A 22,067-nucleotide genomic window follows, 5' to 3' on the forward strand; every position below is an offset into this window, starting at 1 on the left:
TAATCTGGGTTCTTTTTATTTTTGGTTACTTTTTAAAAAACCTTTTTGTTATTTTATTCTTGGTTTGGTTTTTGAGTTTTGGTTACTTTTTTGGTTACCTTTGTTTTTGGACCGAAATGCCCTTAACAACGGCCTTGCATTGCTTAAATTGAAAATTGCATGAACAAAATTGATCAAATTGAAACAATATGGACCAAAATAATAAAAATGACAAACTACAAGCACCAAAAACGATTGTTTGTCAAAAATAAATAAAAATGGGTCTTGGCAGCCGAAAAGGGTATTTAAGGGGGCAGATGAGAAGTAGCGGTGGCTGGGCTCATATTCAATGCCCATTAATCCACCTCCAACCATATTTGCCCCATAGTAAAACTGAGGCCCAAGCAATTCGACGTACAGCTTTAACCTTGTCTAGAGACTAGACATGGGTTGGATTATTAGGAGGATGAATTCATCAGCTTACATAAATACATACATGTATTTCTTTTCTCTCTTTTTTTCTTTTAAAGAAAAAAGAAAATAGAAAATAGATTGATCCATCAACTTATCAAGAATTTGCTGATGAGACCATGGATCTTCTCGTTACAAGTCAGGAAAGCATCCAAGAAGATGGTGGTTTTGAGCTTCTTGCTCATAATTTTGGGGTATCAATGGCACTTCAAGTAAGCTGTCCAAATTTCTCCAGTCTATGTGCTGATCACTGCAATTCATGTTGCTCCTTTGGTCGTCATAGTGTTCAGTGGTTATATTATTGTTTTGCTGCTCATGCACACCTTGTTTGTTGGCCAAGCTTGTTGAAATGCTTGGGCTCTCTAGTTGAGGAAGTTCTGTGAGTTGGTTGCCCATGAAAATATGGTTTGAAATGAGATGATCTTGCTGATCCAAACCAAAGGATTGATATTGAAAACCTAGGCTCGGGTTCACCATATGCATCTCACTCCCAAAATTTGAGGATGAAGCATGGCTGTTATGTTCTCTGATATAGTAAGCATGCTTCAATGCTTCAAAACCTTGCCTGTGGCTAGGGCTTGGCTTCTTGAATGCCCGGCATACAACCCATCCTTCTTCCTGCATTGTCACCACCACGCCGGATTAGGGGCTTCATTATAAATTAATTTTCATAAATAGAGAAATATCTGTATGATATTGTAGTACGACCACAATATGAGTTGAGGATATAGTTAAAATTTTCCGCTTTTAGGGAATAGTATAAAAAAATATCTGCTTATATTATAACATGAAGATGAACTATACCACGTCACCATACTCCACTACCACACTAGTCCACTTTGAAGAATAAATATATGTTATTGGTCTTCTTTTCTCTCCTCGTCTTGGCAAAATATTATGAATTAGTGTCTAATACAAGTACTAGTCCATTAGAAATCAAAATTAAATTAGTTACACATTATATATTTAGGGGAGTTGATGGGATAGATATTGAACTTGCCTGAGGGGGTGCATGTTCAGATGTTTGGAGGCGATATTCATGCATGATCCAGTCAGTTTTGTTCCCATTAGGTGCTCGTCCCTTGTAGAACACAAGGGTTTTCCTCATTCCTATAATGTTGTTCTTTGAAAGCACTGCCTTGTCCCTTCCTGTTGCCTTCCAGAATCCGGCAGCCGTGGCTCTATTTGTCCGAGTTCCAGTCGGGTACTTCTTGTCTTTGTGACTGAAGAAGTACCACTCATTCTGTTCACTGTAACCTAGCTTGCATCTTGCTGCACCACACCATACATAAGACATATGTAGCTCAGTATCTATGTATTTATGAAAAAAAGAATACGGCAGAAGCTGCACTTTTCGCTTATAAAATTTATAAAAGAGGAGTACATAATGACTTCTGGAAATAGTGTCAATAACTCTTTTATTTAACCGTTTCACTTTTTTTATTTATTTTGAGGAAAGCACTTGCAGAAAAATGCGTGGCATGATGCTTACTAAAAAGATGAAAATTGACTAATTCAAAGGAAATAAGTGCATTATGTTTTTTTTTTTTGCTAACAGAAATATATCAATGCATCTTTCATATGTATATATGATTCCTTTATACAAATTGTGTCATACCCTAAATTTAAAATGTAGTATGAACGTATACATACTTAATTAGGTCTATATATTTAATTGGTGCCATATCCATCGATCGAGGTCAAATATCAAATTTAATTCGATCTTCATGTATATATATATATATATATATATATGTACCTTGTATGTCCCATGGTTCAATTTTGTACAGGTCAATGTCAATAATGACGTCTAGATCAATTTGTAGTGAGTTGATCTTTCTTTTCAGGTAGTAACCCACAAGTTCTTCTTCTGTCGGGTGAAACCTAAAACCTGGTGGAACACAAGACTCCATGCGATCCATTAACAATCTTCTGGTCTCCGAGCCTGAATATCATGTATGGAAAAAAAAAGTATGAGAGAGGAGTGAGGGAGAGAGATATATATAGAACATCTTCATTATGCTTTTGACTCTACGTGTGGTTGAATATATTTTCGTCAATATCACATCAAATGACAAATAATTATGTGATATATATTCCTTCCACACACAGCATCTTGAAGCTTCTTTAATTTGTGGGTTTAGGCCTAACATATGAAAAGCCGAGGAGACAAATATTGACTGTCGGAGGGATATTGAAGTGGAATTCTAAAAGACTAAGAGACTAGACTAAGAGACTAGCTAAGCTAGCTAGTAATGATGGAAATTTCATCACTTTTGTGGAAGTTGTTAGTGGTGTTGCATGTGTTTGTGGCTATGACATTGCCAAAAACAATCATGGCATTTGCAGAGGAAGAGTGTGGAGCCCACCACACAAACATGGCAGATGATCGAATTAATAGTGGTTTATCCTTATAAGTAAGCATAATTAAGTGATTGGGTCATACTCTCATGTTAGTCCATGATATATGTGGAACTGTTTTCTCCTCTAGAGTTTGTTCTACATGATTTTCCTAAGAAGATTTTAACAAAGCCCTTGTAATCGTGCCGGTTTTTGTGTGCCTTTTATTCTTTATGAAATATGAAAGAAATCTTCTTCTAAAAAAGCATTATTAAGTGATTTCTTTTTAATTAATATCATATGCATGGAGTAATTAGGAAAAGTATATTGAACACAAAAGTTGGCCGAAAAGCTTGACTTTGCTGGCACAAGCATGTTCTATTTCTTTGAGTGCAGTGCACTCCGGGCCTGCTACCTCCGCCTGCTAGTGCTTAGTTTTAGTGGTGGCTAAGTGCTGGAAATTAAAACATTTCATACACACCCTACGCAACATAGTTATTTCTTCAAGCAAAAAAACCAGAAGAACAAAAAAATTTGAGAAACTGATATTTCAGCACATAATACTCCAGAATCAATTGAGGTCAATTAAACTCTCGCACACCAGCGGAAGATTCCTGGTGAGATCTAATTAAGTTACGAATAAGAAGTTATGATCCAATGTTTGATGCATATTTCATTTCTCAAAATCAAAATGTGAAATTTTATGATGAGATTCAACATTTGCAATACCTAGAACATATATAATTAAGCTATATATATATATATATATATATATATATACATGCTATAGAAGGATTGACATAGATTATCAAAATAACCTAGCTATAAGTACCCCTGTCTGTGTAGGTATAATATATATGATATGTAATATCAAACACAAAAATACTCACAGGAAAATAAATAAATGTATTGCTGCTGTGTGTCTTTGCGCTGGCCAAAGAGAAAATATCAGGAGATTGAAGCTTCTGTTTCTGAGAGATTGAGAGATCGAGATCCAGAGAGAGAGAGAGAGAGAGAGAGAGAGAGATGGATGGAGGTAGACAGGAAGAATGCAGTGAATATAAATTTTTGTTGGAGAAAAAGAGAGGCTAATAAATGTATTTATATGCATGGAGCATGGAGCTTTAGATGAAGAAAAGAAGAGTAGATGAAGAAGAGGGAATTAAGAGAGGATAGAGTGGTAAGGGTATTGATTACATGAGGATTGCGCGTGGGGTGGCAGCTGAGAAAATGAGATGGAAGGTTTATTTGGACGGCGTCACACCAAGTTTTCACGCCACCCCCCGCCCACCGCTATTTTGTTCCCTAAGCTTTTCCATATATATGAATTCAATTATAATATATATGTACTTTTAGTTCTTTTTTTCTTGTTTTTTTATAACTAAACTAGATTTTAAGTTTTAACAACTCCACACTCACGCACTCTATGTCATGCATTTATCATCCATCACAAAATCTTAGGAGAGATTCAAATGCATTGTGTATTGTTGGATGCAGACTGTATACAATGGTGGTCCAACGATTTGAATTGTCTAGTTTGAGAATAATCTCTGAAAAACAATCAACACAATCAGATTTTCACTAAATTAACCAACCCTCTCACATAGACATCTATCATATTCTCTCCTGAGTATGACTTGGCTCCGTAAGATTGAGGAGGAGCTCCTGCTTACAACCAATGTGATTTTGGCACTTGTTAAATTCCAGCAACATTGACAAAATTTCAACAACAAAAAAAATAAAATAAAATAATTTGACACTCGTCAAAACCACATTGGTTGTAAGGAGGAACTCCACAATCTTGAGGAGCCAAGCTTTTTCTTTCCCTCCTCTCACTATCCATCCTATCTGTTTGGTGTGCCGCCCTTTGCCATTTGGCACCATTCATCTACTGCCACCTATAGGGCCATGTCAGATTTCCAACCTGTCCATATCACAGAACCAATCATTTATCCTTAATTTGTTCGTATATTTATACTTTTTCCCTGCGCAGATGAGTCCCGCCAAAGTCATCCATCACGATCACTTCTCTTTGATCACTAAGGTTTGGTTATAAGATAAGGGCTTAATTAACCTTTTCTTATTCATTAATTAATATATATGGGAACAAGAATAACCTTTCTTATTGATTAACAAGGGTTTGGCTTGGCTGTAGCTTAATCTGTCAGTCCTTCATTATCAGTCTTGGGTTGATTTAAGATATATAAATCCATAGAACAAGCAAAATAATTAATCTTTTTTCACTGATTCAGATAATAAAAAAAAGTTTGCGAGCCCTTTACAGCTATGGCTTTCTTAATATTCTTAAATTAACATTGTTCTTCTGTTGGAAAAGGCCACCAGGAGGCTCAAATTAAATGCTATATAGAGACAGATGCTCATCTCAAGAGATATCTAAATACCAGTTTCTAGAGATTTGAACACCATTTGAAGATTCACCTGTATCGGTGTGATTTTGGATTGACGTACCGTCCCAGTTGTGATTATGTAGATTTCGTGCTGCAACAGTTCAATCCAAGTTGACACCTCCTCACCCCGAATATAGAGTTGTTCCGATTCCAAATTTTTAACTGTTTTTCATGTTATTTATCTTGCTATAAGGAGATCTTCCATTCGTTTACCATTAAATTATTATTACGGCTTTATTTATTATATGTAACCGGTTCATCTTAGGACATAGAAAGTACCAATATGAGTCGTCTCCAACTTAGACCACAGTGGCCTGGTTCGAACTTAGGTTACTTGAGGCGCAAGTTATCAATTATTCATCTTTTTATTAGGCCCTCTGCACTACGTACAACTAACAGTGATATGCTCGCATCCAAGACAATGTCCTTCCTTCTGCCTGATGCTAGAGAAATTTGAGGTCAACAAGATCTTATGATATCTACCGACTTTCCCATACTCTTTGTTTTATAACATAGTGTGTGATTTTTCCATTCATATATAATACTCTCCACCGAACATGGTATGCTAGATGATCATTCTTATCTCGTTGCTTAGAAATTGCTTTCATCGTCATTGCAGAAACTATAGCAGGATTAATTGCTTAAATTAATTGACCAGACCACCTTAATCATTTCGTTTGGAACTAGACTTGTCAACTTGAGATAATAAAACAATGGAACAATTAAAGCTATATTAAGAGAAACAAGACAAAGGCCAGTGCTAGTGCAATATATATACTATAGTATTAGCAAATAGTCATTTTTTAAGGACAATAGTTAGATTTCTATTTATCCACTCCATTTTAATAAATTTTCACCATACACTTGTCATAATCGGAACTGTTCATCTTAAATCGCTATTTCAAGATTATTTATGCACAGAAAAAAAAGTTATCAATCAAATTTACAACCACTTAGTCATCCCATATGTATCAACTAAATGAATAATTCATCATGGTCTTAATTGCACCCAAAACTATCAATTTGTTCGATACATATGGATAACTAAACAATGTCTAATTTGATTGATTTTGTTTTGTTTTTCTTCTTTTTTTTAGAGATGGTCTTTAAATAGTTATTTAAAAGATTAACAATTCCGCATGACATGTGTATTGTGAAGATTTCTGTTCTAAGTATTAGACAATTTTTTAATTACTAAAAGTTGGCAGATAATTAAAGGTAACTTTATGATAGATGGCGTGTAATCAAGAAAGGTTTTCTACATAGGATCTCATGCTAGACTCTTCTGTTTAAGTAAAAGTGTGAGAGTGACTGTTCTCATGACTACTGTGTCATTGCAAAAGAAAAAGTACAAATATACAAAGTAAAAATGAAGCATATTTTTTTTTCTTTTGGAAAAAATAAAATAATAAAACAAGGAAAGAAGGAAAGGGCATGCTGATGGGTCAGGACTCATGGGAACATGAGTTCTCCATGAAATTAACGTTAATTTAATAATAAATTTTTATATTGTTCTTCTTTTTTCTATTTTTCCTACAAATTTAACTTCTCTTTTTATTATTCAGTCGTTACTAAAAGATATCTGAAAAAAATTATCGCTTTCTCTAAAAAAAATATATATTTGAAAAATATTTAACTAAAATAATACTGATTTAAAAAATAATTTTAGCTTTATTAGACACGTTTCTAGAATTAATTTTGTAGGTACTCTGCATGCTTCATGCTACAAAGAAACGCATGCATGGAAAATGTAATCAAGAGAGAAAAAAAAAGCATGTGGATGGCTCAAGTGACCTCCCATCACCTTTGTCTTGTGTGTGAACAAGCTCTATAACCAGTAGGTACAAGGAGGAATCACTCATTATTAGTCCTTAATTATGAGTGCAAAACAACAATGGCAATCATGGTGGCAGATCTTTCATGGATTTCATCACTGAATTGAAAATACTGAAAGTCGGCCTAGCCAATTATGAGAAATTCTAAAGAGTCCCTTTATGGTAAATGTGTGTCAAATCCACATAAACCCTATGCCAGTACCTGTATTTGTATGGTAAAAGAGCCCCTAATGAGGGACATATAATTAGTACATTATAGTCGGTGAACGTAAGGTTTCTAGTTTCCTAAGAAGGAATAAATTCTCAACACATCTTCTCATATGGCACCACACACAAATCAAATATATAGAGACAACTCATCTCAAGTGACGTAAAAGCACGTGTGGATGTTGAACTCAAGATGCACATAACTTTTCTCCAATACGATGGTCCAATTCAAAACTATTTGACGATTCTAATAAGATTTAATTTTTAAAAAAAATTCATACCCTATCCCCATCTAGGTTTAGCGGGGCTTAATTATTTATCAGTGGACGGATATCTCTTTGACAAGTTCACATACCTTTTTCAATTTTTTTATTGCTTTGGGGTTGAACGATTCATAGTAGTATTGAATTTAGTACCTCTTCCAACAAAGTAGAGAGTTGATCGGTATCACTAGATTTAGTGAGGGCTCATAATGAGTCAAACACCATCTATGAAATATGTATCAACACTGAATTGATGGGATTCTTGATTTAACAGTACTAAACGCATTAAGCCTGAAAATGGATCGATCAATTTGAAGAGGTCTGCTTCATGGCCGGTTGCGGAAATGCCTCTATCATGGTCAGTCGGTGTACCACTTACCTCATCCTACGAATCATTTCACAAAAATAGTAGTAACCAACAGTATGTATGACTTTGGAAAGATTCAATTTTGATATTATTTTGGCGCCTCTATTGTTTGGGTCTTAGACTATTTTATTATTATTATTTATTTATTTATTTATTTGGGAAAAGGTTTGATCTTGAATTTGTTGGTCACAAATTCATTGGGGCTGAAAAAAGTTTTGTTTAGTAGTTCGTAGTCTCGTACATAATTTAAAACGTTAACATTCAAAAAACTGTTAGACAATTAATGTGGAAGAAACAAATACACACATTTAGTATAATACTAATTATTATTATTATTTATAGCAATAAGTGTATTATCAGTATGTCATAAGTCTCATGTGATCGTTTTCAATACACAACTAAATTTTGTCATTAGAAACCCAAGAATAACGTGGTCTAGTCCAATTAAAAGGGGTTTTAACTTGATGACAAGAGTTCTTAGGTTCGAATTCCCCCAATATCATAATTGTGTCTGTGTGAGAAATCCACCTTTCTATTGCTTGTACTCAAAACGATTATGGGGTAAACATAAACTTGATGATACAATAACTCAATTGTAAAGAGTGGTTGGTGGGGTTGCTTTAGCAAACAAGAAATAGTGCAAACAAAGCAAGTTGGATGTTTTGGGGCGGTTTGTGGGACTTGTTCTTTGCTGCGTCCCACATACATTAATGTATTTAATAGCAACATTTTCAATCCTCCTCATAATATCCCCATCTATTATATTCAACAAACATTCTAGAACCTACACATAGCTAGCTAGCTAGCCAAGAGAGAGAGGTTAAACGACCAAGCTTGAAAATGACTTAAACATGCTCGAGAAGAGAGAGAGAGAGAGGCAAAGATTGATAATGACATGTCTCCTCACACACCCAAGTTGTCCTTTTTATATTTCCCTAAATGTGGTATGAGACATGGAAGGCTTAATGATTACTTGTGGGGTTCTAATCCGATTGTCTGTTCTTGTTCCTATACGATCCTCCTTTTATAAATGTATAAAATTATTTACAAGAGACAACATTCATCTTCCTTGGGTGTGATATAGCAACCAACCATACTATACAAGTGAGATGCTACTCTCTTTCCACTTGCAAGCCGGCTCAAGTAGTTCCCTAGCTATTCATACTGCAAGGTGGATAAAAGGTTAAAGATGATGATCCCCTGGAAATTTTGTTTTCTAAGATTTGTTTGGCTTTTATATGAAACTGTCACTCATTTGAAGATGAAGATCACTTGTGCAACCCACTTGGTTGAATTATCTAAATTGTCTATTTTTAAGTTTCAATTAAGAGATTATATCCTTACCCAAAAAAAATATATATTATAAAATCATTTAACCATTCGAACATTATGGAATTTTAGTAGCTATGAGAAGCATTGTATTCATTTATTTATTTGCTAGAGGTTTCCATAATTCCTAATTTGGATAAAGGATAAACGATCTATGAACTAATGCTCAAAAAATAAAAGTATATATCACTGAACTACAACGCAGGCAAATCTTACAAACAATTCTCACTTCTCTTTTGGTATATCAATTAGCTTATAGAGAGGATTTTTGCACATAAGAAAAATGCGAACATCCTATTGTCGGTATGAAATCTAATTATTAGAACCATACATTTTGTAGATTCTCAGTTGTTTCCATAATTTATGTTGATGCATAAAAATCGTTCAACCAATCAGAGTGGGGACAAACCAAGTCAACCCTTTCTCAAGGACGAACTTGGTTAGGATGTTGCGCTTGTGTATATCTTGTCCCTACTTGGAGTGGCTAAGTAGGGGCATTGCTGGCTTCTATTGCTGAAAAAGAAATAGAAGACGGTCACTAAAGAGGTGGTGGTGGGTTCACGAACTACCATCCAATGCTTAATTCAGTCTTTTCCCTAAAAAAAGGTTACCAAAAGTACTGTACTTAAGTATTAAGGAGATTCGAGTTACCGTTTTAAGTGAAAAGTACTCCCTTTTATAAGGAATGTTAGACCTTTCTATTGTCCGTTTTCGATGTGGGACTTAGGGAGTACGTTGATGACGTGGCATCCGTTAAGTGGGTGATTAGTGGTGGCCTGACGTGTGTCTCCCCTCTTTTTGAAAAGCACGCGTCAGTAGAACATTCTGTGGGCCGTTCTGGACCTTCCTTACCCGTCTTGAGACTCCTCAGGTGTGAGTAAGGTAAATGTCGATTTTGGGCATAACTACCTCCTTATGTCATTTGGGCCTTTATATTTATTAGGCTCTTTTAGGGTAGACCTTATGGATACTTTTGGTGTTCGTATTAACAAATTTTTTTTTTTTTTAAAGTAGATTTTACACAAATATTCATTGGGTGTCTGAGGGTACCTTTGTCTACATGAGTGGAGGTAGAATAGCTCAGCAAACTAAGCTATACCCCCACTAAGTTGTTGGTATCAACAATTTAAATGACCGAACAATTGTTTAACAATGACTAATATAAATATGATAGAACCATGTTCTGCCTTAACCCAATGTACACAAAGAACGTACCAAGAACAAACTAATTCAATCAACATGACCTTGGCAATGCACAATTAATCAACTAAATAGCCGATTGCAGTGCACAATTAATCAACTAAATAGCCGATTGCAGGCTAGGGATTATCTCCGCTACTAACCAACTAATAACAACCATTTCCAACGTAGTTGATGAGTGAGCAATAATATATGCTAGGTTCGTATTATTACCCTCCCTGCAAACTATCCTTGTGCTCAAGGATAAGATATGAGGCATGAAATTCTGATGCCACTTGATGACGATAAAAGCTGCATCTTATAAGTCATTGAGCCTACTCGAGCATCATGGTGAACAATAAAATGATAAACTGAATTCTAACCACCCTCTTCCTCAGTTTTAGTCACACTGTGTTGGAAAAGGTATATTGTCAAAAAAACCTATTTCCTTTAATTTACACATCTTGTAACCAATACTCCACTTATTTAACAAGAGATTGATCCCCTTTTATCTGGCACAAGAAAAGAAATAAAACTTAAACCTCATTCTAAATAATTCAGAAAAAATAAAAACAACAAAACTCAGCAGTTTTACTCTCTGCAAGCGCATTTCGTTAATTTTTTTCCGTGTTTTATGTTTCAATTATAAATCTAATCTAACATGTTTACAAACAAGAAAAATGACAGGACTATAATCATGCATCTAAAATACAAGGCAACTCATCCATTCATGTCTACAAGGAATTTGTCTGATAAGTGTTCAGAGAAACCTGAATGCTCATCAATTCGTGTTTAAAGGAAGTTTCTCTCAAATGAGCCCGAAGAAAACCGTGACGTTAAAGCTTGATTCATGTTTTCTGAATCCAATTTTACACTTTGCCTCCCACCTGACAAATCCTTCTCACGATCCCAAGGCTTCCACGGATGTTTCCCCACCCAGTCCTCCTCTGTCTGTTGCTTGACTTTTCTCTTTGAACGCTTTACAGTCTCCTCTTTGTGTTTTTGCACCAATGATTTTGAGCGTTTTTCGTTATTGTATTTGTCCACCAATTCTGCATCTGAACTCTGCTTTTTCTTTTCCACCTCATTTGAAGCAAGGGCTGCAGCCTCATTATACGCCTCCAAGTAACTGCCATGGAAAACATAATATGTTAAAATTTCATACATGTACACACAGAGAGTTACATATTACACAAGTGCAAAGCAATATAGTACACACCCCATCTTAGCTTTCTGGGCTCTGTCTGAAGGGGTATCAGTCCAAGCACTGGTATCACCGCGTCCTTCTTTAGTGCTCTTGTTGAATCTGGTTGATTGTGTAGGAGGCATACCATGCTGACAAGAAAAAACCATCAGCATTATGACTAGCTTTCATCAAATACACATAGTCAGTTTTAATTACTGGCTGGCATTCTAACATTGTGATTCAAGTATCAAATTGATGCTCTTCGAAAGATATCTCTCAAGGCCTTATCCGTTTACCTTGTTCAGCAGATTAAGGGTGGGAAATGGGAAAAGACTCAGGTTTTGGGATGAAAGTTGGGTGAGGGAAACAGAATTTGTCCTTCTTAGTGCTCGTTTGTGCTTTAATCCTTCTACTCTTCCTTTATTTTCGAATTTTTAATCCCAGCTAAATCTGAATAATCAGGAAGTAGAGGAGTTAACCGAGCTAATATTGACTATCATAAAGAATGTGGTATTGTTCCCACTTAGATAGGACGAAAGAATATGGAGGTTTGAGTTATGAGGAGTTTCGATTATGGGATGACACACTTTTTGGTTCCTCTCAAGCAACTAGGGAGGCTAAAGTACCACATGACGTCCAGGTTTTTGGTTGGGTTATTTCCCATGGGAAGATGAATACTTGTGATCTGGTGCAGAGGAAACCCTGATGGACACCAGGAAAAAATAATTTGGTTCAGAAAATCCTTAATTTTGAAATTACTGCAGTCTTTAATTTTGAATTTGCTTGAGTCTTCTAGATTTTATTTTATTTTATTTTATTTTATTTTGTTGGAGTCTTCTAGATTTAATAAGCCTTAGGTTGTCCTGCATCAAGACCAAATTAGTGTCTACCTCCTCATTGGTGTGTGATGTGCACAAATGATGCAAGTGTGACATTTGGTGCTCCACTGTTCAGTTCCTTGGTTAAGATTGACGATAGAGGATAGTTTAAGTTTCGAAATTCCAGGATCATGCAATAATCCATAATGTGAGAAGTTTCTCTTCTTTCGAGGTAAATATTGGGGTTTAGTGATAGAAAGATGTGCTGTGTTGGAAAATCTTAGGTGGTTTGGATGGAGAGAAATAGAAGAATACAAAAGGCAATTTATATAACAAGATAACACGAATGAAAAAGCACATACTTTCCTTTCAGGTGGCAGCGTTGTCATCCACTCATCTCTTTTTGGTGCCACCTTAACATCCATGTCTGCTAGGAGCTCATCATCACCCTCCATAGATATTCCTGTTGAAAAAACAAAAAGTTTTCTTTCAACTAGAGCAAACAATAATGTCAACACAATTAGACAGAACAATAATTTAGCAAGTGTTTAAATCCAGAATATGGAAGATTCAAGCAAGATATTGATAGTATATTTTAGTACTCCAGATTTATGGAAATATTGAAATTTACTTTAAAACATGGAAAGTTCAAATAAAACTTTAGAAATGTTATACTAATCAGTAATGCATAAATTAGACATGTAAATTCTGTGAATTAGCATATCTGTATGTTGATTTACTTTTTTGGCTTTCGAACGTTTACTTGATTGATAAAAGTTAAACGAGACAATAGCTAGCAACCCGTTACCCATTACCAAAACTAACTGACAGCAAAACATATAACCAGCAAATAGTCAACACAAGTACACGTAGTAAGTAAGACAACAAAATTAAACAAACAGAAAACCCAAAGTAACCCATTGTGAAGGCATTGGGTTAGCTCAAGTGATGGGTGAGGAAACGGGTTAGGAGGTCAAGCTTTCAATCCCTTTCAATATAACGGATAAAAGAAATAAATACATACGTGGCTTATCGTTATTCCAGATCAAGGGCTGATACCACCACAGGTTCCAGAAAACCATAAAAAAACCAGAATACAAAGGAGGATGGAGAACGGGAGTGTTATCTGATTTAGGGTTTTTCAGGTGCTAATTGGAGGCAGAAAGTGCAGAATAGGGGTTTTGGAGTGTTTGATAGAAAAAATTTGTGTGGTGCTGTTGGGGAGGTTGAAAGGATCATCTTATTAATTGGACAATGGTTCCGAAAACCGAAGAGTTGGCATTCTGTTGGCTAGAGGCCTTATTGGGAAAGCAGTTGTGACATTTCCTGGTTGAAAGTCCCTTTGGCATGCAGTGGTTAAAAGATATGTTTTGGCAATCAAATTGTTGGAAATGGAGACATAATTAGGGCCCGTCTGTAACGTTTTCGGAGAGTGTTTTCTGAAATATTTTCAGATGAAAACAAGAAAACAAATTTGAATGAAAATAATTAATTAGAAACTCTCTAAAAAAATCTGTTTCTGGACAACATAAGTTGTCCAAAACAACACAGTAAGGCTATTTCTATCCTGAATCCTTATTGACTCTATTGTCTTAAAATTGAACTGGGACTTTGGTATTAGAAGGAACTTGCACGAAGTTGAGCCGGTGGAGTCATGTAGGAAAATCGGGTGAGAAAGGAAGAGGAGAGAGACCCAAACTCCCCCTGGCCTTTTGCATCGCACAAAAGGTGTATAGGAGTCTCTAACAGAAGTTATAAAACTTCCGTCATCTCACAGGCCTTTGGCATCACACCTGAAGTGCTTTGCAATCGCTATGAGTCAACCCATGCCTCACACACAAGCAGGAAATAACAACAAATATTCACTACAACATGCAGTTGGATAATTTTCTTGACTAGAAACAACCCCAATTCCGGCTGTGCTCAGATTCTACCTACAGATCAGTTTCTGGTTCAACTTAGCATCCATGTTACAAATAATTTTGTCATTTAGGAAAGGGTAAACTGCCGAATACCACCCTGAACTATATCGACTATTGAACTTAGCACCTTGAATTATTTTTCAACCAATTTAGCACTCAGATTATTTTAGACGGTCCATTTAGCCCATGCCGTTAGTTTTTAGCCAATTTCATCCAAATCCGTCAAAAATGTCACGTGAATGACATATGCCTCAACAAATAATAATAAAAATATATATATTTTTATAAATGTTTTATTGTTTAACAAAAAATAATAATCAATTAGCAGATCCACCAACACCGCCCCCTTCCCCTTCTCCTCCTCCACCAAATTCTCATCCCTCAGATCGGATGTGAATCACCAAGGCATAGAAAGACAATTACTGATATGTTTGAAGTCACAATATATTTTCCTCTTCTCCTACCCTTTCTCAGCAACCAAACAACCGACTGGGAAGGAGGGAAGACAATATATCTTATCAAATCTTCGAACTTTCCAAAGCATTCAAACACGAAGCTTTATGCGTCGCCGTCAAATCTCTCTCCACCAAGGCCACCTTCCCAAGCACCTCAGCCACGGCCTTCTTCATGGCCCAATCCTCATTGCTTAAAAACTCAACTACGCACGGCGGAAGCCAGCCCAACATGCCTCCGCCGTGGCACTGATAATGCTCCCAACAAGCTTCATCACGCAAAACCACACAAAAGCTACTAACTTTCACGATTTGGCACCAACCCAATTCAATTTTCCTTAAGAAAAAACCTATTATATCCCAATTTCCACCATATATAAGAAAATCTTCACATACCCACGAAAGTTTTTCTGATGAGAAGTTGAACTCTGAATACAACATAAAGAATTGAGGAAAACCCAGAAGTTTTCTTCCCCAAAGCTGCCAAAATATTGAACAAAATCACATGTAACACAAAACCCACAAAGAAACCAACCAAAAAGAGCTCGTATTGAGCTCAAGCATAAGCACCCAAACAAGTTCCCTTAATTTCCTAGCCCTGAATTTTCCAAATCGCAAATGAGAATGCAAAAATTGAAAGGCTCCTCGTGTGAAAGGGGAGACGGTGGCTTCCGTCGGAGGAGAGGGGAGTCGGTGTTCGGGTGGGGATTTGTTGGTTTTCTTTTGTTCTTTCTATTTTGAAATTATTTTTTTTCATTTTTTACAATTTGTTTTTGTACTGTACCTTGTAAAATGGCACACTTACCCTTATAATTAAGGGAAAATTGGATGGAAGTGTAAAAATTTGACAGGCAGGGGCTAAATTGACCATTTAGAATAGTCCAAGGGCTAAATTGGCTGAAAAAATAATTCAAGGTGCTAAGTTAGACAATCGATATTTTTCAGGGGGTATTTAGCAGTTTACCCTTGAAAAGCATGACATTAACTTCAACCCTCCTTTTGTATTGTGTGGGAGGAGGGAGCGAGAGAGAGAGATATTAGAAGACAAATTGAGATGAAAATTTCCATATTAGCAAAAAACAAGCTAACCTTGTAACTTTCTCCACTGTGCAGCCTCACGCATTGCTTTCAACTCAACCTAGTGGAGCAAAAAGCTGCCAAGTTATAGGTGATTTTTTCAGAATATTGCTTGATCCAACACAGTGGTGAAAATTCATACCTTAAATTTTTCATGTTCCTCCTTGAGTTTAATCTTGTCATCCAGCACTTTCCGCTACAACAAACAGCAAGGTAGGGAAAAAAACCATCAAAATCAAACATCAAACTGAAAGCTATAGCAGGGGGCCAAATAAAGACTGAATCAAATGACATATCTAACTTCATAGTTTACTATTATTTAACTAATCAGGCATTGACAATGCAATGATAAATCTCTAATTAGTCTTTGATTATGTGATAGGAGTAAGTTGTATAATTATGCATAGATTATGTAGTTATGCGAGTGTGATATGAATGCCATATGATTCAAAAAAATGGGAAATAGAAAAACAATCGGATGAGAGCAGGGACCCCAACAGAACAGTACCTTCTCACTCTACAAATCAAATACAATGCATTTCCTAAATAATAACTTTCTTTCAAAATCAATGGCTAAAACAGCAACAATAATGGGTTAGCTAATCTGTCAACTCCCTATAACAATGTAATTGTGCAGAATACTGGTAGCATAAGTTCTAGATTCCAAATGGTTGAAGAAGCTTATCATGTTGTCCATAGCTAAAATGGGCAATTCAAGCAATGAAAAACTTGTATTCATTATTCAAGAAATAAAAGGCCACATAAACAACCTTAAAATAGCCAATAGCCCTCTATGTTCATCTTCCTAGGGAGCTTCATTATGTTTGTGGAGGATTAAAAGTTAGTTTTATTTGCGCCAAACAGTCAATTCTCTGCCACTCACATATGCCCCAGAAATGTTTCTATATGATCCAGTTTAAAGAATGAAAGTAAGCATGCAACCTCAAATGATGACAAAGTGTACAACTGGATTAATTGTTGAGGGGAGGGATGCTTCAGATATTCATTGTTCATACAAGTTAACTAAAGCAACCATGACCAATTGGATTGCAATCGATTCCAGTGGATCCTTTTTTCCGTGGATTGAGTGATGGTCAAATTATTGCCTGGGTTCCAAAGTAGTAGGAAAGCGAGCATCTACCTGCCCCTTTAGATCATTCTGTTTGGCTTTTAATAAGTAATTGTGCAAAATATGTATATATAGTCTAATCTCCAGCTAGATGTCCTTAAAAAATTGGAATATAATAAGAGAAACTTCACCAGCCTGAAACCAGACTGCACATTTTCTTGTAATTCTAGCACAAATAGCAGTTCAGAAATATAAACTACTATTCTATACAGAAGAAAAACACAACCCAAGTTGTGAAACAAAACTGGTAGATTCAAACCAATAAAACAAATATTTCACAGTGATCATGGAAAAAATATATAAATATACCTCTCATCCATAATATATCTGTATAAAGAACTCACCTTATCTGGATCTTGTAATTCTTTAAAAGCTTTATTCAACTTAACAAATGCTTGTTGAGCTTGAGGATGCGAGCATTTATCAGGATGCACCAAAAGAGACATCTTCCAATACCTGACAGATAGGATCAAGTGATTAATAAACAAAGAAATCAAAGGCAACATACCAAATAGCATAAACTCAAAAGTCCACAAGCATGTAGAATAGCTAAAATTAACACAACCCTCACGATAAAAAAATTAAATAAATATCAGCTGTTATACCTTTTCTTTATATTCTCAGCAGACATATTTTGGTTTGCTCCTAGAATATCATATAGACTATCATCCGCAGCATCCATGATCCTAGTAACCTGATTGGTTGCATGTTGGTCATTGAGTTTAAACAATACAAGAATAAAAAATACCAAATATAGACTACATAAAACCAATAAATAAATTAAATTTAAAGCTGGTACTTTTACCAGCTACATCTGCAATGTAAATAAAAAGTACAGCCCAAAAGACTGTAGGGACAAGGACTATTTCACTCCAAACATCCTTGGAGCCACGAAAGTTCCACAGAACAAATCTGGGAGAAAACCTTAAAGCACCAGAATTAATCCAAGGGAAAAGACTGAAATTTACTTTTGAAATCTCATTACATTGCATTAAGGTCCTATCTCTTTTATAATATGCACCTTAAAATCTAGACTACCCTCTTACTGACTACTTGTAGTCACGAGAATTTAAATTAACTCTTAAATTTACATTCTGTATTTGACTACTCATTTAATTACCAAAATGCTCAACAACTCTTTCATCATCTAAGACCAAAACTCTTCGTCGTGCATCATTTATATCTGCTACACATGTGCAAGAGTGTGTAAGAGCAGAAGGAAAAATGAAAGCTAAGGCTAAAAAGAGATGAGTTGTGATGATTAAACATGAACTCTCACCCAATCTAAGGCAATATGTAATGCCCTTATTAACTTGAGTATTATGTCAGCGAGATAAAACAATCATACCTCTTCGAACCGCTCAGCTTCATTAGCTGAAGCAGTTTCAGCAACCATAGCAGGCGGTGGAGGTCCTATAAAAAATTCACTATCTTCTTCCAACTCAGCTTCTCTGTACATATATTATATATATTAAAAACCACGACATTTAAAGTCCTCTCAATCTGAACCATGTCCATAAGTAAGCCCAAATTATAACTGTATTCTAAAAAAATAAAACTTGAATAATTCCAAAATTTGTTTCAAAATAAAGCGACCACTCAATACAGTTAAAGAATATACCTGAGCTCAGCCTGTGCATCTGTCAATTTCGCTGCAGCAGCAAGTAACTCAGCTGATGGCATCGCAGGGCCAATTACCCTGCAATTGTTGCAAACAATCAAAACAAAATAAAAAAGCAAGGTTCTTTTCTTAAGCAAGTGTTATTAGATATTTCATTCAACATATATCAAACACATCAGTACTTGATGCAATATTAAAATCAAGTACAGAACTATATTTAAGTTAAAAATACTTTTACTCGTGTATTAATTTTAAGCAAACCAAAATGTTGGGGCTGCTTCACAGGAAAAAGCATAGTCTTATTAAAGATTTCTAGAGGAACAAAAATTATCATGACAACTTGTTTTACAAGAATAAGTTTTTCACAATTGAAAAGGAATTTTCAGCACTTTATTATATTTTGTTATCTTTCCACATTCTTTTCTTTTGAGAATACATTGTTATCTTCTCATTCATTACAACATCAACACAAAAAATAACTACAAAGTATAATAGACAAGGCAGTAACGACCGATGAACATCGTGGAAAACCTCTTAATGCAGTTATCAATATGAGAAATTCATATGCAGAGATGGGTCAGAAAATACTAGTGAAAAGGGGTAATACTTTACAAAACTTGGTTTTGTATGGAAGCTGCAATTCATAAGAAAACAACAATAAAGCAGTGCATATAAATATATTTTATAAATTTAAAAACTAATACAAGTTGGTTAACTGGACAAAAACATCAACTAGTACTTGTGAGTTTTAAATCAAACTAACAAGCACTTACACAACTACAAAGAGTGAAAACAGAGTCACTACCTTCTTTTGGGACCAGTATCATCATCCTCCATGCATGGCACTGTCCTATTATTTTCACCAGCCACTTGTCTGTGTTCCTCATCCAGTTGTTTTGGATGCATCTCATTCTGTCCAGATTTAGGTTCTAAGGATGTTTGAATCATGAGCCCAACAACCTCTAAAGTGGGACGAACATTTGAAGGCAGCAAAAAAACTCCATCATTTTGCTTCAGGTTTAATGCAAGGAACAACTTCCTTAGATGCTTAATCAAAGATCTTTCTGATATTCCCTTGATGTCAACTGCTTGCCCACCATCAATCATTTCTAAAAGCTATATCAAACAAATGCTGACAACTATCAATAACATTTCATCACTATATCCAATAGGTGAAAAGTAAAACCATATTAGTTCTCACATGTAAGGTTCCAGTCTTATTGCAAAAACAAATATAAAGTAGAAACACAAAACAACCACAGATTGAAGAGATTACTGAGAAACAACTAAACAAAAATAGTGTTTCTGTGTCGACTGCCGGCCCACCATATCACTGTTTATGGTAGCAAAACATTGTCAATTCACACTTTTACGGGCAATCAGAAGAATTATTTTATACAATATATTACTGACAGATTTGAATAAAATATGCCAAAAGACCATCTGAAAAACATAAAGTATCTTTGACATGGAACCAAAAAAAAACCAGTTGACATGAAAATCAAACTGAAGATAACTACCGATCAGTCTAAATTCATGGCTGGAAAATATTAGAAGTTCTCTAGTTAATATTCAAACTTTATCAAATAGCATGTCAACAAGAAAAATCAAACTTCAATAACTGACAATTAGTATCATGGCTGGAAAATATTGGGAGTTCTCTGGTTAATATTCACACTTAATCAAATCTTAAGAGTTTCATACATGAATTCTACTCCATCTATTTTGAACATAAATTTTGTTAAGAAGCACATGCAAAAAGGATGATAAGTTTACCTGTTTCAAATCATTCCCAACATTGGGAAATTCGTTGAACAAGCCTTGCAAAATGGCTTGCGGTTCAGCCCCACTCCTACCTGGGTCTGAATCATCACCACTTAAAGACCCCCCAGAACCAGAGTCATCATCAACCCCATAAGCCCTCTTCTTATTGTCCTCCTTTTTGGATTTCCTTCTCCTCGTCTCTCTCTTGCTTCTCCGTTTCTCTCTCCTTTCCCTTCTCCTTTCTTTCTCTCTTCTCGAATTATCATCTTTTCTGTGGCGGTGGCGCCGGTTCCTCTTTGAAGAGCGTTCAGATTCCTCAGAGCTTGAAGAAGACGACAATGACGAATCGTTGTCGCTTGTGTCGTCAAAATGCTTCTTTCTCTTGCTTTTGCTGCCCATTTTAATTTGACAACCCAATAATATTCAACCGACCGAAGCAGAAGTTCCTACTTGTTATTCGATAAGGCATCAATTTAAAGGTTAGCAAAAACCATTACACCTCATCATCAATTTCAGAGTGGATATTAAACTAAAATATACAAAGAAAAACTATGGAAGCTTACCTACGCAGAAGAGCCTTGGTTCGAAACCAGGATTTAAAGCCTGGTGGTGGTGAAGATTTGGTGCCAAAATTGTGCACTTTTTTGTGAGCTGCTTACAATTCTCCACTCAGCAACAATTAAACCCTAAATTATAAATAGAAAGAATTAAACCGTATATTTTAGAAATTGAAATCAGAAATCAAACTCCAAATCATGAGTAAGAGATTGAAGAACAAAATAGAAGGGCATGGGTGCTGCTGTTAAACTTAAATGAAGAAGATGAGAATTTGAACAACGAACCTGCAAAACCAGAACACGCTGGGATGGGATTTGCCTGCCTGCAACAAATACATGGCCAATATGCTGGGAAGGGTGTGTTTCATTCGAGAATAAACAAGAAAAATAAAAGAAAGGAATGAGAAAGGGATGGAGCTTGGGTTGGGTTACGGGCTTTAAAATTCTTCTTTGTAGAAAAAAAAATATATTGTAGTTTGAATTTTGTCAATTTTATATTTGTAGTTTTTAATTTTGCTAACTTTATTCTTGTAGTTTTCAATTTGAAGCAATTCAATGATATGATTCAATTTTTATTAAAATTCCTTCCAATTCCATTAAGTTTTGAATACCTGCACTCACGTAGAGGGGTATTTTGACACTTTTGAGCCAAATTCTTTCCAATTCACCCAAATTTTAAGCTAGAGATATAAATTTTTCTAAAATCCTAACGCTTTGTTTAGATGAGGGAAAATAATTCAGAATTTTGCTCAAATTCAGAAATTTAAGAGGAAAATTGACATTTTCTTTGTTTGGCAACTTAAGAAATGCGGAATTTATTAAATGACACGCATAAAAAATCATGGAAATTGAGGCATCAAATTCCCAAGTTTAATATCCACTAAATGGGCGTTATTCCACAATTTCCATAGTGCCATTTACTAAATTTTGTCAGTTACAAAATTCGAAACATTGAAATCATTAATTGCCAGAAATTAAAATAATGGAAATCTAAACTCTACCATTTTATAAATCTATATAATTTTCAATTCTTTCATCCAAACGAAGGGTAAATGTCCTTTAAAGTGAATTGAAATATCCCTACACATGGTCATAAATTATGGTTGACAATGGGTCGTGTCGTGTCGCGTTCGTGTCGTGTCAGACTTTTAAATGTGGTAAGA

The 22,067-nt window shown here is 35.4% G+C and overlaps 2 protein-coding genes across 3 annotated transcripts; both read right to left on the reverse strand.

The window, feature by feature from the left end:
• Positions 1–394: 394 nt before the first annotated feature.
• VND7 (vascular related NAC-domain protein 7) lies at positions 395–4,057 on the reverse strand. The gene is made up of 4 exons (XM_008239048.3): positions 3,681–4,057; positions 2,210–2,395; positions 1,451–1,722; positions 395–1,068 (listed from the first exon to the last, which is right to left on the reverse strand). Exons 2-4 carry the CDS (start codon positions 2,370–2,372, stop codon positions 583–585), a joined length of 921 nt encoding a protein of 306 aa, XP_008237270.2. The 5' UTR covers positions 2,373–2,395; positions 3,681–4,057; the 3' UTR covers positions 395–582.
• A 6,910-nt stretch (positions 4,058–10,967) lies between these two features.
• Positions 10,968–21,405, reverse strand: LOC103336006 (DNAJ heat shock N-terminal domain-containing protein). Of its 2 annotated transcripts, none has more exons than XM_089054130.1 (13): positions 21,190–21,405; positions 20,911–21,033; positions 20,360–20,793; positions 19,389–19,699; positions 18,584–18,661; positions 18,311–18,413; positions 17,568–17,656; positions 17,307–17,418; positions 15,976–16,029; positions 15,846–15,894; positions 12,745–12,845; positions 11,598–11,713; positions 10,968–11,507 (listed from the first exon to the last, which is right to left on the reverse strand). In XM_089054130.1, the coding sequence occupies exons 3-13, from the start codon at positions 20,744–20,746 to the stop codon at positions 11,171–11,173; spliced, it is 1,737 nt and encodes a 578-aa protein (XP_088910256.1). In that variant the 5' UTR covers positions 20,747–20,793; positions 20,911–21,033; positions 21,190–21,405; the 3' UTR covers positions 10,968–11,170. The 2 variants fall into 2 exon arrangements, with proteins under 2 accessions (XP_088910256.1, XP_088910257.1); XM_089054131.1 differs by having other exon boundaries at positions 20,360–20,796; positions 21,190–21,372.
• Between the last annotated feature and the right edge of the window lie 662 nt (positions 21,406–22,067).

The sequence above is a fragment of the Prunus mume genome, linkage group LG6 (assembly GCF_029339155.1).
Source record: "Prunus mume cultivar Tortuosa linkage group LG6, ASM2933915v1, whole genome shotgun sequence".
Classification (NCBI taxonomy): domain Eukaryota; kingdom Viridiplantae; phylum Streptophyta; class Magnoliopsida; order Rosales; family Rosaceae; genus Prunus; species Prunus mume.

Coding starts and splice junctions, on each gene's coding strand:
- VND7 (XM_008239048.3), bottom strand. CDS start 2,372: ATGGATCGCATGGAGTCTTGTGTTCCACCAGGTTTTAGGTTTCACCCG. Junction 1,723..2,209: donor TGAACCATGGGACATACAAG/GTACATATATAT, acceptor GGTGTGGTGCAG/CAAGATGCAAGCTAGGTTAC. Junction 1,069..1,450: donor CTGAACATGCACCCCCTCAG/GCAAGTTCAATA, acceptor GTGACAATGCAG/GAAGAAGGATGGGTTGTATG.
- LOC103336006 (XM_089054130.1), bottom strand. CDS start 20,746: ATGGGCAGCAAAAGCAAGAGAAAGAAGCATTTTGACGACACAAGCGAC. Junction 18,414..18,583: donor GATGCACAGGCTGAGCTCAG/GTATATTCTTTA, acceptor ATATATGTACAG/AGAAGCTGAGTTGGAAGAAG. Junction 16,030..17,306: donor AATTACAAGATCCAGATAAG/GTGAGTTCTTTA, acceptor TGTTTGTTGTAG/CGGAAAGTGCTGGATGACAA.